The sequence below is a fragment of the Mesoplodon densirostris genome, chromosome 2, assembly GCF_025265405.1.
Source record: "Mesoplodon densirostris isolate mMesDen1 chromosome 2, mMesDen1 primary haplotype, whole genome shotgun sequence".
Taxonomy (NCBI): Eukaryota; Metazoa; Chordata; class Mammalia; order Artiodactyla; family Ziphiidae; genus Mesoplodon; species Mesoplodon densirostris.
Genome location: NC_082662.1, coordinates 618,533 through 635,905, shown reverse-complemented (window position 1 = coordinate 635,905; position 17,373 = coordinate 618,533). Strand labels below are relative to the sequence as shown.

The following is a 17,373-nucleotide window of genomic DNA, read 5'->3' as shown; positions in this document are numbered from 1 at the left end:
TCCTGGCTCATCTATACTAGGGAGGGAAGGGAGCCAGGTCCCAGGCCAGGTCCTGTCCTGCGTGTCCTGGGAGCCTCGGGCACAGGGTCTGCCCCTTACGGTCCACAGCATGCTGTGCTCTGACAGAGCTGCTGGGGGCCCGGAGAAGCCAGCCACCCTGAGCTCCAAGCTGCGCAGGCAGGATCCCTGGTGGGGGCCCTGGAGACCAGGACCTTCCTCTCCTGAGTCCACAGGTGAGAAAACAGATGCCAGCCTCCTGCCCACTCTGCCCTGGGGACATGCCTGCAAACGCCCAGGGCATCTGTGTTCTCAGGGAGCAGAGAAGCAGGGATGTCTGGGCAGGAAAACAGTGGGGGCTGGGTGCCCACCTGTCCCCTCTGCCCTGGCCGCCTCACTGCAGATGCAAAGCCCGCAGTGAGCTGTATGAAGGCTCTCAGCGGGCACTGGGAGGGGGGCCTGGGGCACCCAGGCGCCCAGGCAGTCTCTCTCTAGTGTCCCCTCTGCTCTCCCTCCCCTCACAGGGCATGGGGTGCGGGTCACCCCTCTCAGGTTCACCTACCGGGGATGGGGCACTGGAGCCCCGGGGCCACACAGCGGTCTGGGCCGTCCAGCCAGTGGCTGGAGGGAACTTCAGGTCCCGCAGGTGAGAAATGCAGCCCCACAGAGACCAGCCTGAGCTCGACGACCCACTTCTCAGAGGCCAGCTCTGCCAAGAGGGGAGCACTGCACCCCAAAAAGGCCCCCTTCCCAGGATGTCAGGCCACACCCCCAAACCCTCTGGGCCTCTGGGGTGTGAGCAAGGCTGGCCTGTGGGAAGAGAGAGGACCCTCGGCAGCCGGAGATGCAAAGGCAGCAGAGGGGGTGGTTCCTGGCCCCTGAGGACACCGTGAACGCCGAGGCCGGGAGGGGCCGAGGACGAGCTGCCGCCCCAATCCTCTCCTTTTCATACAACCCACGCAGTGGTCACCCGCGTGTCCCCGTGACCTCCGTGCTCAGGGTCCAAGCGGCCCAACACCAGCTTCTTTCTCCCAGCCCGCATGGGCTGGGGGGCATCACCTTGTCTGGAGGCAGGGGCTTCCCTGGAAGTTGCTGTTGTTGCTTCAGGCTGGTCCAACCTCCCCTGCTGGGCGGAACCATTTCCCACAGGTCCTGGAGCTCGGACCCCCGCCAGTGAGGTGCAACCTGAGTGAAGTCACCTGTACGCCCCCTCCCCGAGTCGGGGGGGACTACAGGGATGCCAGGGGACGGCCAGCAGCAGGGTTTGGAGAGCATGAAGGCCGCGGAGGCTTCTGCGGACATACTTTGACAGTCAGTCTGAAGCCTCCGAGCAGGAAGCCCAGAAGCCGACACCATCTGACATTGACTTTTCTTTTATTTGTGGTTGTGATATGATGTTTCCTGTAAACGGATTTAAAGAAAACGTCCAAGAAATAACCACACAGCTGGTGACCTCCGGAAAGCGGCCCTTCAGACAGGGAGGTGTGTTCTAGCAGACCTGCGGGGGCTGGGTGGAGGCCTCGCCCCTCCTTGCCCGCCCCACCCTCAGGGCCAGCCCCAGCTGGACCGCCAACGTCGAGTCCCCGCTTGCTCACCCAACAGGAGCCCCGGGAAACCACGTTTTCCTTGCACAGAAATGGTTTCTCCTTCCTTGTGGTCTCTGCCCCACCTTGCTGGCCCCTCGCAGGAAGCTCAGCCCTGGGGTTCAGTCTGTGTCCACAGTCCACAGCTGGGGAAGGGGGTGGGCCTCTGGACCCCAGCCAGGGTGGGGGGGCGGGGGGGGCTGGGGGAAGATGCTCAGGTCTTCAGGGAGGGGACGTCAGGCAGAGGGAGTGACCTGGGGGTTCTAGGAAAGGGAAGGGGTCAGGGTGGAGGGGTGGGAGGTGGAGTTGGCAAGGTCAGTGGAGCCTGCAGGCCACGCGCTGGGTGGGACTCTGAGGTGCAATGGTCAGAAAGTTGGTGTTCCAGTGTCTGCACAGAGGGGCTTTCCTGGCCCCTGTGCCTTTTAAGTCCGGGGTGGGCTTGCTTCAGGCAAGGTTGGATCCAGACACTTGGTGCAAATACTCTGGCAGCTTTCTTTTCTTCCTTTTTAAAAAAATATTTTATATTTATTTATTTATTTGGCTGCGTTGGGTCTTAGTTGCGGCATGCGGGATCTTTCGTTGCGGTGCGTGGACTTCTCTCTAGTTGTGGCTCGTAGGCTTAGTAGTTGCAGTGTGCAGGCTTAGTTGCCCCGTGGCATGTGGGATCTTAGTTTCCCGACCAGGGATCGAACCCGTGTCCCCTGCGTCGGAAGGCGGATTCTTAACCACTGGACCACCAGGGAAGTCCCTCTGGCAGGTTTCTTGCCTCCCTCAGGGGGTGGCTTCATTCTCAGACCAGCTCTTCCCCTGAGATACCTTTCGATCAGCAGCTGGACATCTACTTCTGCCAGTAGAGCAACCACACTTTCCTGTAAGCTTCAGCAAAGGCCTTGAGGCCAAGGGGATGGTCTGACTGGTGAGGCCTGGGTGCTCCACCAGCCCCTGGGCGAGGTGGGTGAGCCCACCCAAAGCCCCACAGCCTGAGAGCAGAGACTAGAGGCCCCCAAAGGGAATGGGGCGCTAGCACTGGGAGTCAGGACACGCGTGGAGCAGGAAGGTGCCACCCGCCCGCGACGTGGTGTGGGGCATGGGGGCATTGGGTTTGCCTTCAGCTCACGTGTTGGTCCCTCCCTGTCTGCTGCCCCTCCCCTGTCTTCACTCCAGCCTGGCTGTGCCCAGCACTGGCTTCCGTGTCTGCTCAGCCGGGGCTCCATCCTCTGGTTTCCAGTGCAATTGCCTAGGAAGCTGGCTCCAGCCAGAAGGAGGGTCTCTGTGCAGTGAGGGAGCTACCCTGATTGGTGGGCAGCAGCTTAAAGGTGGGCCATCTGGTCTTTGCGGTCTTGCCCACGTGCCCTTTCTGGTGGGAGGGAGGCCGCTAGTGCCACACTCGGCTACCTGGGGAAGGTGGGTACTGACCTTGACTTCCTCCTCACCTTCCCTTAATGGGGCAGCCCCAGATGCTCCTGCAAACCCCATTAGCTCCTACTTCTGGGCAGGGAGCTGTCAGGGGGCTCTGGCTGGGCGATCTCAGGGCTGGTAGATCCAGGATCTGAGATGGGCTGTCTCTACGGGGCCAGGGGAAGGGGCCCAGAATCCATCCACGTTCCTCAGAGGCTGTGGCTGGTGGCAGAGGGGGCTCCAGCCCCTCCACAGAGCTAAGCCCTGGTACTGGGCCTTCGGAGGACAACAGACGGAGACCCCGCTGGCCACTGGCAGGGGCAGCTGCAGAGGTGGGTATGGGGCCTGATGTGGGGTGAAGGGTGGGGTCCCCTGTGATCTCTGGGGACAGTTTGCTTCACCAGCCCAGAACCCTCAGCTGGGAAGCAGAGCTTTCTCACATCTGCCTTCCCCAATCCTGCGGCAGCTCAACACATCCTGCACAGGGACACGTAGGGCGCAGCCCTCCCCCTACCCTCACCTGCTCTTTGCCCAAAGATGCCCTGCACAGAGAAAATGCCCAGGTGGGGGAGCAGCAGAGCTGGCAACCCCATGCCTGGCCCTTCCACCTAGCCAGGAGCTGCCAGACCAGGAAAAGCTCAGCACTGGTAAGCCCCCAGCCCCAGAACAGGCTAAGGGCATGGGCATCAGGCTCCGCAGGGAGGCCTCAGGCTGGATCTAACAGGATTCTCTCCCCTACCCCCCACCAGCTGCAAAAGCTCTGAACAGTCCCTTTTCTGCCCAGCTCCTCTCTGGAGTGGGCAGGTGGAATGGTCACCTGGCTGCTCTCTGGCCCAGAAGACCTGGCAGTGGAGACCTGGGCCACCGTAGAGCATGGCCCCCTCTGACCACTGTCCCGTCCCTACCCCTTGGGCAGAGCGGCCGCAGCGACCTCAGCTTCCCCGGGAAACCGGTGTGAACAAGCTGGTCGAGGCCCCAGGGAGCTCGGGGTGAAGACGCGGGGTCCGTGGATCACCGTCACTTTCTGCCCCCTGAGTCCCCCACAGAGCTGGGCAGGAGTCTGAGCCCAGGGCCCTCCCTGCCTGGGGAGCGGGTAGAAGCCAGGGGCGGGGCCAGGGGTGCCTCTCTCCAAACCTTCGCCCCCAGCCCTCCCCCACTAGGTGCAGCGGTCGGGGGAGACCCTGTTTGGGGTCTCAAGGAGATGGAGAGGCCTGGTGATGGGGGCAGGGTTTTCTGGCCGGTGTGCTGGGTCTGGGTAGGGGGCCGCTGACCCTTGGCTTCAGGCTCTGGTAGAGGGCTTGCGATCTGGTGCTGACCTGGAATTTGGGGGGACGACCAGGAAATAGTGAGGCGGGGGTGGAGGTGGGGTGCTCCTTGTGTGGGTGTATGCGGACCAAGGACTCTGAGTGTTGCAGCCCACCTAGTCCCTCCTCTCTCTCCCCCAGATGAGAACAGCACCTGGAAGTGGCTGCCGGGAGACTACAGTCCACAGGACAGGTGCCAGGGACCCCTCCTGTCCTCCCCGCCCATGATGTGCTCCTACTTCACACGGTCACGTCGGACAGGCCTGGCTAGGTGTCCCCTGGCCCTGGAGAGGTGTCTTGAGCACGGGACGGTTAGGCTGGAGGGGATGGAGGGCCTACGGTCTCAGAGCTCCTGGACACCGGAGTGGGGGAAGGTATGTGTCCCTCCTTCCCCGGGTAGTGATGCCCACCCGCTGCACCAGGTGGGCTTGTGGCGGGGCTGTTCCCTTTGTCCGGCCCTGACCCTCTTCCCGGGCGATCCGGAGTGCTGCCCCAGGGCCATAGCTGCGGGGAGGCGGGGGAAGGATTAATTAGAGCCGAGAGTGGTCCACCCTGTAGCTCCCTCTTTGGTGCGGAGTGAATAGTTTTCAGCAGAGGAAGTCTCATCTCTCTGGCGCCCCTCCCAGGTCGGCGCTGTCCACCTCTAAAGGAGCAGAAGCCCTGAGGGCGAAGGAGTTTCCGTCCTCACCCCCTCCAGGTCACCGCAGATGGGACCCTTTCTTTGCCGGTCCCCACCGCGGGTCTGGGATGGGGCGGCGTGGAGCCGCGCGCGCTCGCTCCAGGCCGCTGCTCCCCACCATCTGGAGGCACGGCATCCTTGCCAGGTGTGGCCAAGGAGAGCCGCGGAGCTGCCCCCGGGTGCCACGACTCGAGACCCCAGCCCGCCGCGGCCCACGGGAAAGCCCGGAAAAAGCCTGGCAGGGGCGGGGAAAGGTCAGGGTTCCGAAGGGCACTCACACGGCGAGAGGCCGAGGCACCGAGGAGCACAGTCGCCCCGGCGGCGCCGACCCCCTCCCCACCTGCGCGGCCGCCCCCTCTCCTTCGAGATCCGCCCTCCGGGGGGGCCGCGGCCCGGCGAGGGTTAAGGGGGGCGGGGCGCGGGGTGGCCCCGCCTCCGCCGCCGCGCCGGGTCCGAGCGCGCACGGGGCGCGGGGGCGGGTCGGAGCGGGCGGCGGCGGAGGGCGCGGCGAGCCGGGCGAGCGCGGGGAGCGGCGGCGCGGCCGGCGTGACCCACTGCCCGCGCCCGTGTGCCCCCGAGCCCGCGCCCCGCCGCCGCCCGGCCCAGCCGCAGGATGCGCGCTCCACTGCTGCTGCTGCTGCTGGCCGCCTGCGCGCCGCCGCCCTGCGCCGCGGCCGCCCCGACGCCGCCGGGCTGGGAGCCGTCGGCCGACGCGCCCTGGTGTCCCTACAAGGTGCTGCCCGAGGGCCCCGAGGCGGGCGGCGGGCGTCTGTGCTTCCGCAGCCCGGCGCGCGGCTTCCGCTGCCAGGCGCCCGCCTGCGCGGCGCACGCCTCGGCCGGCCGCTCGCTGCGCGCCAGCGTCCTGCGCAACCGCAGCGTGCTATTGCAGTGGCGCCTGGCGCCGGCCGAGGCGCGCCGCGTGCGCGCCTTCGCGCTCAACTGCTCGTGGCGCGGCGCCTACACGCGCTTCCCGTGCGAGCGCGTGCTGCTCGGCGCCTCCTGCCGCGACTACCTGCTGCCCGACGTGCACGACGGCGTGCGCTACCGCCTGTGCCTGCAGTCGCTGCCGCTGCGCGCCGAGCCCGCCGTCGCCCCGGAGCCCGCTGTCGTCCCGGAGCCCGCCGCGTCCGCCGAGTGCGTGGAGTTCGCCGCCGAGCCGGCCGGCATGCGGGAGATCGTTGTGGCCATGACGGCGGTGGGCGGCTCCATCTGCGTCATGCTCGTGGTCATCTGCCTGCTCGTGGCCTACATCACGGAGAACCTCATGCACCCGGCTTTCGGGCGCCCGGGCCTGCGAAGGCAGCCCTGAAGAGCGAGGCGCCCGCCAGCCCGGGCTCTGCCTGCCCGACTAGGGTGCGGGAGGCCCCAGGCCCTTGGCCCGCTCTCCCCTCCCCGCTCTTGCTCCCTCCTTAGGATCTCCACGCAGGGCTTGCTGGAGATAGATGGGGCACCGGCCGGCCCTTCGCAGGGCCTTGGAATCACCGCACGACCTTTACAGCTGAGCAGCCGCCTCCCAAACTCCAGCTCGGGACTGGCCCTTGGGCCTGAGCGGAGATGCCAGCCGCGTGCAGGGCTCTCCCCGCTCTCCAGAGCCCTTGGGGGGGACCGTCAGAGCACAGAGACCCTTCTCGCAAGAGCCATTGGCACCCCCGGGCCGTCACCCTGCGCCTCCAGCCTGTGCCGAGTTGGAAAAAAACAGGCTGTCGTCATGGCTTGGTCACTGTGTGCTTTTCCAACTCAAGGGGGCCACTTGGAGCCTGTCCTCTCCCCGCCCCACCCCAATGGGCTTAGGTAGCTTCGTGCCTTAGTATCTCGGGCCCACTGCGGGAGCCAGCCACCCTTCCAGTGCTGTCCAAGAGGGTCTGTGGCCCCGATACTGGCAGCTTGTGCGTGCTTCTGGCCAGAGCCCCCCTGGGGACCCTCCCTTCAAGCTTCGCAGGAGCATCCAGTTTGGGTAAGAAGCGTCCTGCGGTGTTTCCCTATGTGGGCATTTGACAAGTTGGGAGCCATGACTTAGCAGGCGGCCCAGCGTCCAGCTGTTTCCGGGGGTGAGTGTTCCCTGACCTCGGGGGAAGCTGGTAGTTCACCAGGGCTGGGCTCCCTCCCCTTCCTTTTGTGTGTCTGGTGAGGACTTTCCATGGTGACTGGGGGCAGGTGGCTGGGAACACGAGGCCTGGTCTGAAAGAGCAGTGCCGTATCCAGAAGGTGAAGTATAGATGCCAACTTGCCCAGCTGGACCTTCCACTGTGATCTGGATCCCAAGCCTCAACCACGGCATGACGGACAGCACCACGCCACCCCATCCCCAAGCCAGTGGCCAGCTGCCCCGGATCTGGCTGGGTGCTGCCCCCTGCCCACCTACCCGCTCGCCGTGGACTGAAGGCTGGCCTTGCCCCTCTCCGGGCTGACCTGAGCATTTTGGCCGAGGTTCCCTCCTGTGCCAGCCCCCTGACGATGCTGGGCCCTGGGAGGGGCGAAACGTGGCTGGCCCGGCTCTGCGTGAGCCCCTGACGGTGGCTGTCCTGGACCCGGCACGTCTGGAGTCACCGTGGCTAACCCCCTCCCCCAGCAGCCACCAGCGACCCTCACCCCAGCAGCCTGGCTGGTGCCCCCGCAGCGCCCACTCCCTACCTCTCTGTCCTTGCTCTGCCTGCCCCGGCGTGGCACTGGTCAGGCGTGAGCCCGGCGCCAGTGTCTAAATGCCCATCATTCTTAGACCAAAACCACCGCCTTGTGTACTTATTTGGGAGGGGGGAGAGAAGGGCGAGGGGGAGAGCTGAACCCCTTTTCCCCAGCTCCTCAGGCGTCAGCCCAGTGGTTGGCCCTGGACCCTTTGCCAGGTCACGTGGGGTTAGTCCAGGCCGGGAGCACAGGCACCCTGCCCTTGCGGCTTGTGGCAGAGGGACAGGCAGGGTGTCTCTCAGCTGGCCTGTCCGTCCTCAGAGCTTGGACAAGCATCTTCTCCCGGGCCTGCTCTGTGGGGTGGGGGTGGGGAGCGGCACTTGCTGCAGTTGGAAATAGCCCCCGCCTCAGGGATGACCCGCTTGAGCTGTGACAGGCGGCTCCAGAAGGTCCCCTCCCGGCCTGGGCCTCCCCATGCGGTGCTAGAGCTGGGGGGTGGGGGCCAGAGGACGGACCTGGAGCCCCTGTGTGTGGCGCACACTGCGTCACCCCCTGCATTCCCTCCTGGGCCTCCCCTACCTGGGCTAGGCCGACCTTGAGATCCTGGAGCCGGCTGTGACCCTGAGGGGCAAACAGCTGGGGGCGGGCCATGCTCTGAGGAGTGACTCATCCCCCCTCCCGCCAAGGGGGCGGGGTGCAGTGAAGTGTCTAGACAGCCAGCAGGAGTGCAAGGGGTTCCAATTCCTCCAGCCTGGCTCCCTGGGGGACCTTTTCCTCTTGCAGCTCTAGGCCACCCGTGACAGGTGCTCAGGTGTCTTCCACAAGGGTGGGGCTGGTGCCCTGCTGTCCATCCTCTATCTCCTGTGTGCAGCTGGGTTCACAACCGGCCACCGTGAAGTTCTTGGAGGCCTGCCCTGGGCCCTTCCCCCAGCCCTGCACCTGATTTGGGGCCCTGTCTGTGGCCCTGGTTGGGCTCATGCCAGCTAGAGCCACAGGCCTGTCCTACCCGCCGATCCTTGAGGCTGGTCAGCACTGACCCGCAGCCCTCTGCTGCAGAGATGCCTCTTCAGGGCTCTCTTCAAGGGCTTCTTGGAGGCCCAGTGTCCAGCCCAGCAGGGTCCAGTTGGGGAGCCCTGGCCTGGGAGACGGCATGGAGCTGGTGTCCACGAGGAGCACTTCTGCTTCTGAACCATTGCCACCCCTGAAAACTGCTCCTTCCCCAGGTGGCCCTTCCATTCTCCTGGGGGCACAGGGGACACCCAGGCTTCTCCCCTACTGAGCCCCCAGTCCTCCATCCCCACCACGTCCTGGAGGAGGCCCCACCCCCACCCCCGGTCGCGCTCTCTCTGACTCTTGGCTGGTGGGTAGATGTGCGGCTTCCCTGTGCCCTGGAGGTGGGGGTCCGGATGCCTTGTTCCTCAGTCAAGACTTCGTCTTTCTCATGGTGCCTGAAGGTAACTTCCTTAAGCTTATGATTTTCTGACGTGGAGTAGAAAGAACTGCTCTGATTCTAAACCACTGAAGGGTTGCCTGGGCTGTCGGCCTGGCCCTGCCTTTTAAGAGCCATGCGGCCTTTCAGTGCCTCAGTCTCCTTGTCTGTGAAGTGGAGACAGTCATAGGACCTAACTCTGAGGCTTGTTTGAAGGCTTATGTGAGATCAGCCGGGCGAAGAGTAAGTGGTCCGTGCTTGTTCCTGTCTATGCCACGACTTGATGTGCGTCCAGGCCGAGACAACCCCCGCCCACGGCTGCATCCCTAGCCTGACCCTGCTCGGAATCCTGAGGTCCTTGAAATTCCACCACCGAACACCCTCCCTGCTCACTCCTCAAAGCTGACCCACAGCTTGCGTTCCTCGCTCAGCCTGCAGGAGGGGTTCCCGATCATTCTGTGCCCAATGCCCTGTGCGGCAGGCTCTGGGGCCCCAACCGTGACACCGGAGGTAAGATGCGGGCCGGCTGGCCTGCTCAGGCCCCTCCCCACGGCCCCCAGGGCAGCTGCTAACTCCCCCGGTGCCCCCGACATTCAGGCCTCGGCCTCCTAGGAGAAGCTGGTTTCATCAGCGCTGGTTCGTGAGGACCTCACACTCCCAGGGGCCGCTAAGCCAGGGGGTGGGGGCGGACACACGAACGCGCAGGCAGCATCAGGTGCAATGGAGGAAACATTCCTCCACTGGGGCAGGGCTGTGGGGCTGGTGTTTCCCTGGTGATCTCAGGATTGGGGGAATGGGCTGTTGGAGCTGGTCTACAGGGACAGCCAGGGAGCTGCTGGAGACCCTGGCCTGGGGGATGGGCAGTTTGGCCACTTCAGCCTGAGTCTAGAGAGTCCTGGGTCCCTGACACCCAGAGCCTCCTCCAGCCGCATCTCTCTGGGGACTGGAAGCGTGACCCCAGCAAGCGCTGGCCAAGAGGGGAGGAAGCGTCCACATCCCAGGGTGGGGTCAGGCTGCACCTTCTGAAGTCAGGAGCCCAAGGGCCACACACACTGCCTTTCTTTCAAGGTCCCAGATATCCCCCCTCCTTTAGAGATCTGTTATTTCATTTCTAGGCTGTATCGGCTGTCTTTTCAAACTTTCGTTTTTTCTAATGACCTCAGCAAAATGTTCCCTCCATTTCTGATGCAGGGTGTTCTTTCTTAAGTTTCATCGTTTTCCTAACTCTGTTGAGCTTATGATGAAGTATTCAGTTAAAATGTCTACCTGTTTTGGGGGCATGCCTTTCTGGCTTGTCTTCTCTACCTACAGAGATGGCAGCACCTTCTTTTCTTTTTTCCTGATGCAGAGTCTGGTTGGGAGTCACTCCCTGCTCCGTCCCCTTGGTCACACGTAACGAAGCTGGGTTTCCCTCGCTCTTAGGTGGGGAGGGGGTGGGCTGGGATAGCGTTCAGAACTCCCCAGCTCTGCTGTTAACCGCTGCGTTCATTACGTGGCCTCACACGTCTGGGATCTGCCTTTCCGTCCCCGCCCCCACTTTTATCTGGACTCTTTCCTTCCTTTGTCCCAGGTGTCTCTGTCCAGCTCAGTTGGGAGTCCAGTGCGACAAATTCTCCCCATGCCTGTTCCCTTCTTCCCTCAGGGCAACCACTCCGATGCTGTGCTGCTGGTCTTGTTTTTAATTTTTACTCAACACCGTGTCTTGGAGATTTATCCATGTTGCAGAATGCACAAATTTTTAATTGTTTCTGTTCACTGCATGCAATTTCTAGTGTGTGTCCACCAGGCCGACTTGTCCTCAGCCCTGAGGGAACACGGGTAGCTGCAATGCTGATCACAGTGTGGCCATGAAAACGCTCATCCACACTCCTCGGGGACGCGTGTGAGGATTTCTCTAGGTGAGGGGCAGTGGATCTTAGCGGTGTGTGTACCTAACCACCAATATTATCAGCTTGTCCTTAATGGCCAAAGCAGTCAACACTCCCGCCATCAGGGCAGGTAGGTTTCTACTTCCGCAACTTCTCACAAATACTGTGTATTGTTCAGTTTTGTAGCCTTTGCCCATCTGTTGGCTGTGTAGCAGTAACTGGATTTGATTTTAATTTGCTTTCTTCTGATCACTGGACAGGCTGCACACCACTTACTATTCCTATTAGCCATTTGAATTTCCCTGCTGAATAACTGCTTATTCATAATTTTTGTACATTTTTCCCATTGCTGTGGCTTTTTCCTCTTGATTTTCAAGAGATCCACAAATACTCAGTGCTGTCCAATAGGACTTTCTGAAATTATGAAAATGTTATCTGTGCTGTATTAGTTTCCTGGGGCTGCTGTAACAAAACCACAAACTGGGTGTCTTAGAACAACAGAAATTTATTTTCTCATGGTTCTGGAGGCCAGAGGTCCAAAATCAAGGTGTGGCCAGAGGTGGCTCCTTCCGGAGGCTCTGAGGGAAAGTTTCACGCCCGTTTCACACCTCTCTCCAGTGTCTGGTGTGGCCGGCAATCTTTGGGGCTCCCTGGCTAGTGGACACATCACTCCAATCTCCAAGGACACCCCTGTTATAGCCTCCTCCTGTCTGTCTCCTCTGAGCCTCTGTGTCTGAATTTCCGTCTCCTTTCTCTTATAAAGACACCACTCACTGTATTATTGCCCACTCTAATCCATTATAATTTTTAAGTATTTTATTTACTTATCTATTTATTTGGTTACACCAGGTCTTAGTTGTGGCTCCCCAGCTCCTTAGTTGTGGCATGTGAACTCTTAGTTGCGGCATGCATGTGGGATCTAGTTCCCTGACCAGGGATCAAACCCGGGCCCCCTGCATTGAGAGCACGGAGTCCTAACCACTGCACCACCAGGGAAGTCCCCTAATCCATTACAATTTAATTGTATTCCATCTGCAAAGACTCCTATTTTCAAATAAGGGCACATCCACAGGTACCAGGGGTTAGGATATCAACATATTCTTTTGAGAAACACGATTCACAGTGGTCACTAGTCTAGTCAGTATCTACTAGTCATTGTGGCTATTGAGGACTTAAAATGTGACTAGTATAACCAAGAAACCACATCTTAAGTTTTAATTAATTTAAACGTAAGTTTAAATAGCCGTATATATTTAGTGGGGCTGTACTGAACAGCACAGTTCTAGATACATACCTTTGACTATTTATTTTTTAATTAATTAATTTATGGCTGCGCTGGGTCTTCATTGCTGTGCACGGGCTTTCTCTAGTGCGGCTAGTGGGGGCTACTCTTCATTGTGGTGTGCGGGCTTCTCGTTGCAGTGGCTCCTCTTGCTGCGGAGCACGGGCTCTAGGTGTGCGGGCTCAGTAGTTGTGGCTCAAGGGCTCTAGAGTGCAGGCTCAGTAGTTGTGGTTCACGGGCTCTAGAGTGCAGGCTCAGTAGTTGTGGCGCACAGGCTTTGCTGCTCTGCAGCATATGGGATCTTCCCAGACCGGGACTCAAACCCATGTCCCCTGCACTGGCAGGCAGACTCTTAATTACTGCGCCACCAGGGAAGCCCCCCTTCTCCTATACTGTGAACATTGTTAACAGTGTCCTTTGTTGAAAACAAATCCTTAATTTTGATGACATCATCAGACCTATCTTTTTTTTCCTGTATGTTGTATGCATTTTTTTTTTTTGGTCTTAAGCAATCCTTGCACACCCAGAGAATACATAAATATTCCCCATGAGAATATTTTTTTCGACTGGCTTTATGACTTTACTTTTCATATTTAGCTGTCTAGAGGTCACATTGTATATGGTGTGAGGTAGGGATCCAACTTTTTATATCAGCACACTGAGCCGATTTCCCCAATCCAGTCTGCAGAAACAATCCATCCTTTTCCAGTATGTGGTGGCCCCATATCGTACACCACAACCCCACAGGTGCATCAGTCTATTTATGGGCTATTGTATTCTATTGGTCTGTTTGTCTTTTCATACAGTGGTACCACATTATCTTTATTATTATAACCTTAACATCTGTAGGGTGAGTTTCCACATTGCACTCTCTTTATTTAAAATTTATATGTATATTTAAAAAAATATTTGTTTGTTTGTTTATTTATTTAGGCTGCACCAGGTCTTAGTTGCAGTATGCAGGATCTTCGTTGTGGCATGTGGGATCTTTTTTTTCAGTTGTGGCATGTGGACCCCTTGGTTGCGGCATGCAGGATCTAGTTCCCTGACCAGGGATTGAACCTGGGCCCCCTGCACTGGGAGCACAGAGTCTTACCCACTGGACCACCAGGGAAATCCCACACTTCACTGCTTTAAAGTGAACTTAGTGAGACTTCTGATTCCAGCCAAGATGAAGTAACAGGGACCAGAATTACCCTTTCACCTGAAACAACTAAAAAATCATACAAAATATGTGAAACAACAGTTCCAAATACATTGGCTATAATGCAATGAAGGGCCATGACCTCTGAGAGAAAGGAAAGAAATGAATTGAGTTCTGTGACTGCTCCAGCTTACTGTCTGGAGGATTTTCAGCATGCAGAGCAAGGAGGAGGGACTCAGGCAGAGCCCAGTATTGTCCCGAGTTGAGTGGATGGATCTGGGAGGCCAGAGAGGCCAAGATGGCTGGAGTTTGGGGGGCAGAACACAGAATAAGAAAGAAGATGTGAAGATCTATAGCTTAGGACTGACTAGTGTGTGTGTGAGGGAATCACCAGGCCAAGAAAGGAGCCAACAAACAGGATTAGAGGCAAGACTCCCCAGAGTTCAAGCAGGGCTAGGAGCAGTGTCTCTGACAACCAGCCAGAGTGCAAACCCACCCCCGGGGCACCGATTACACATGTATCAGCTGCTGGAGGTTGCCCCACAGCTCACTGATGCTCTGTTTATTTTTTCTCTTTCATTTTGTTTCGCTTTTCTGTTTCATTTATACTTTTTATTTGTATGTCTTCAATTTCACTAACCTTCTCTTCTTCAATGTCTAATCTACCATTAAACCCACCCAGTATATTTTTCATATCAGATATTTTAGTGCAATGTATAAGAGAACAAGTTGGTAAATTGTACTTTATCAAACTTAAGAACTTTTGTCCTTCAAAAGACATTGATAAGAGAACAAGACGAACCACAGGGAGGAAATATCTATAAATCACATATGTGGAATATATATACATAAACTTAATAACAACACAATGATAAATGCACAAATGATTTGGACATCTCAGCAAAGAAGACGTAGTGACGGCAAATAAGCACCCGAAATTATGCTCCATTTCATTAGTCACTAGGTAAATACACATTAAAAACACTGAGATACCTCATCTAAAAATGTCTAAAACTGAAAAGACTAATCACATCAAATGCTGGCAAGGATGTGGAGAACCTGGAACACTGCTCATGGGAATGTAAAATAATGCATCCACGGGACTTCCTTGGCAGTAAGACTCCATGCTTCCAATGCAAGGGGTGCAGGTTCGATCCCTGGTCGGGGAACTAAGATCCCACGTGTGGCGTGGCATGGCCAAGAAAATATGAAGGAAAAAAAAATAGTACATCGCTTTGTAAACAATTTAGCAGCAGTTTCTTAAAAAGTTAAACATACATCTAAACATATGATCCAATCATCCTACACCCAAGCATTAAGCCAAGAGAAATGAAAGAATACGTCCATACAAAGACTCATTCATGGGGTCTTCCCTGGTGGCGCAGTGGTTAAGAATCCTCCTGCCAGTGCAGGGGACACGGGTTCGAGCCCTGGTCCGGGAAGATCCCACATGCTGTGGAGCAACTAAGCGCGTACGCCACAACTACTGAGCCTGCACTCTAGAGCCTGAGAGCCACAAGTACTGAGCCCGTGAGCCACAACTACTGAAGCCTGCATGCCTAGAGCCCGTGCTCTGCAACAAAAGAAGCCACTGCGACGAGAAGCCTGCGCACCACAACGAAGAGTAGCCCCTGCTCGCCACAACTAGGGAAAGCCCACGCACAGCAATGAAGACCCAATGCAGCCAAAAAAAAAAAGACTCATTCATGCATGTTCACAGCAGCCTTATTTGTAATAGCTAGAAGCTGGAAACAATCCAGATGTCTATCAACAGGTTAATAGATAAACAAAATGGGGTATATCCATATAACGGCATACTTCTCAGCAACAGAAATGAACTATTTATACATGCAACATTATGGGTGAATTTAAAAATGATTATGCTGAGTGACAGAAACCAGACCCCCCCACCCCCCCAAAAAAAAAGTACTCTATGATTCCATTTATATAAAATTCTAAAAATTACAAACTAATCTATACAACAGGAAGCAGCTCAGTGGTCACCTGGTGAGATGGGGGTCAGGTGGAAGGAAGGAATTACAAAGGGATATGAAGAAACTTTTGAAGGTGATAAATACTATCTTGTTGCTTTTTTTAAAAAATAAATTTAATTAATTAATTTATTGGCTGCGTTGGGTCTTTGTTGCTGCACGCAGGCTTTCTCTAGCTGTGGGGAGGGGGGCTACTCTTCGTTGTGGTGCACAGGCTTCTCATTGCGGTGGCTTCTCTTGTTGTGGAGCACGGGCTTTAGGCACCCGGGCTTCAGTAGTTATCGCGCGTGAGCTCAGTAGCTGTGGCTCGCAGGCTCAGTAGTTGTAGCGCACGGGCTTGTTTGCTCTGAGGCATGAGGGATCTTCCTGGACCAGGGCTCGAACCCGTGTCGCCTGCACTGGCAGGCGGATTCTTAACCACTGCGCCACCAGGGAAGTTCCCAAGACTAGTTATATTTCAGCTTGGGGTTCCCACACCATGATGAAAATGTAAACTTCATGAGATGCTGGTGGCATAAGCGCAGACAGTGCACAGAGGGCACTGACACCCACCTGGGCACCTTCTCCCTCATGTACCTGCCCGAAGAGCACTCAGTGAGTGCCTCTAGAGGAACGTTTCTAAATGCACTGCACATAAGGCAGCAAAGCCATCTGGGCTGGAAGTGGAGGCCCTAGCCTTTGGGAGCTCAGAGTCTATGAATTCAGGGGGGCAGAGATGCACAGGATGCTAACAGTGCTCAGAACTGTAAGAGTAAGTTGAGGGTGTGGTACTGGGAGCAGAGAAAGGCCAGCGGGAGAAGAGGAGGGCGCAGGTAAGCTTGCTTGAAGCTGGTGATATCTATCTGAATCTCAGTGCCTGGACAAAGACCTGAGGTATGGGGGTGGCATACGCAGAGGTACAAAAGGCATGGGACAGTTTTCAGCTGGTGGTCCCTTAAGTTCTAAACAAGAAGCAGGGAGAGGTGAGGTAGGAGAGCTCGGTATTGCACCGGTACCGTTAGACCGTAATGTCTTTGAATTCAGGAGCACATACTGGGGAAGCCATGGAGGGGGCCTTCCTTTCAAAATGTAAACAGCGCTATTATTTGTGGTGGGGGTAAGAGAAAATACATGTTCATCATAAAATACAAAGTTAAGGAATTCAAAAAAGTATAACGGGCATTCAAAGCACTGTTAAACCCTACCACCCATAAATGCCCTCTTTCCGGGGCTTCCCTGGTGGCGCAGTGGTTGAGGGTCTGCCTGCCAAGGCAGGGGACACGGGTTTGAGTCCTGGTCCGGGAGGATCCCACATGCCGCGGAGCAACGAAGCCCGTGCGCCACAACTACTGAGCCTGTGCTCTAGAGCCCGTGCTCCACCACAAGAAAAGCCATCGCAATGAGAAGCCCAGGCACCGCAATGAAAAGTAGCCCCCGCTCGCCACAACTAGAGGAAGCCCGCCTGCAGCAACGAAGACCCAACACAGCCAAAAATAAATAAATATAATTAATTAATTAATTAAAATAAATAAAAATAAATGCCGTCTTTCCCACTGCCAAATTTCAGTGTATGTCTTCCTGGACTTATGTTCTGCATATATTCAAATACACAGAGAGCAGGGTGCGGGGAGTGGGGGAAGATGCCCTCATTCCTCCTCATTCATCCCTCAACCCCCAGGTCCTTCCAAGTAAATGCTTCCTTGTTGCAGTCACGCACTGTCCCTCCCATACACCGCGCCCAAGGGTCCTTAAATATTCTGAGCGTCTGGTTCTCAGCTTTTTTCTCTGTGAAAACATCAGGAGTAATGGTAGGACATCAGTGAGGGTGGCCCCTCACTGCCCTGGCCTCTGAGTTTCTCCCTCTCCAACAGGAAGACGGTTTTCTACCCTTGCCTGTGGTCACGCCTAGCCTATAGGTATTCAAAAAGCGGCCCCCTCCACACCCTGTTTCAAGTATCCTGCTCTACCACCGTTTGGCTCCGGTGACATTTCTTCCACTGGGATCTCCAATTCAGAGCACACAGTACCTTTCCACTGCCGCCAGCCCTTCATGTCCCTTCACGTCTCATCATTTCTGGATCCATGGCGGAGAATCGC

At 57.0% G+C, this 17,373-nt stretch overlaps 1 protein-coding gene across 1 annotated transcript; it reads left to right on the top strand.

Moving 5' to 3' along the window:
* Positions 1-5,574: 5,574 nt before the first annotated feature.
* On the top strand, positions 5,575-7,684 carry FNDC10 (fibronectin type III domain containing 10). The gene has a single exon (XM_060079271.1). It carries the CDS (start codon positions 5,575-5,577, stop codon positions 6,268-6,270), a length of 696 nt encoding a protein of 231 aa, XP_059935254.1. The 3' UTR covers positions 6,271-7,684.
* Positions 7,685-17,373: the final 9,689 nt, after the last annotated feature.

What these genes read in the sequence shown, in the direction of transcription:
- FNDC10 (XM_060079271.1), top strand. Translation starts at nt 5,575, where the DNA reads ATGCGCGCTCCACTGCTGCTGCTGCTGCTGGCCGCCTGCGCGCCGCCG.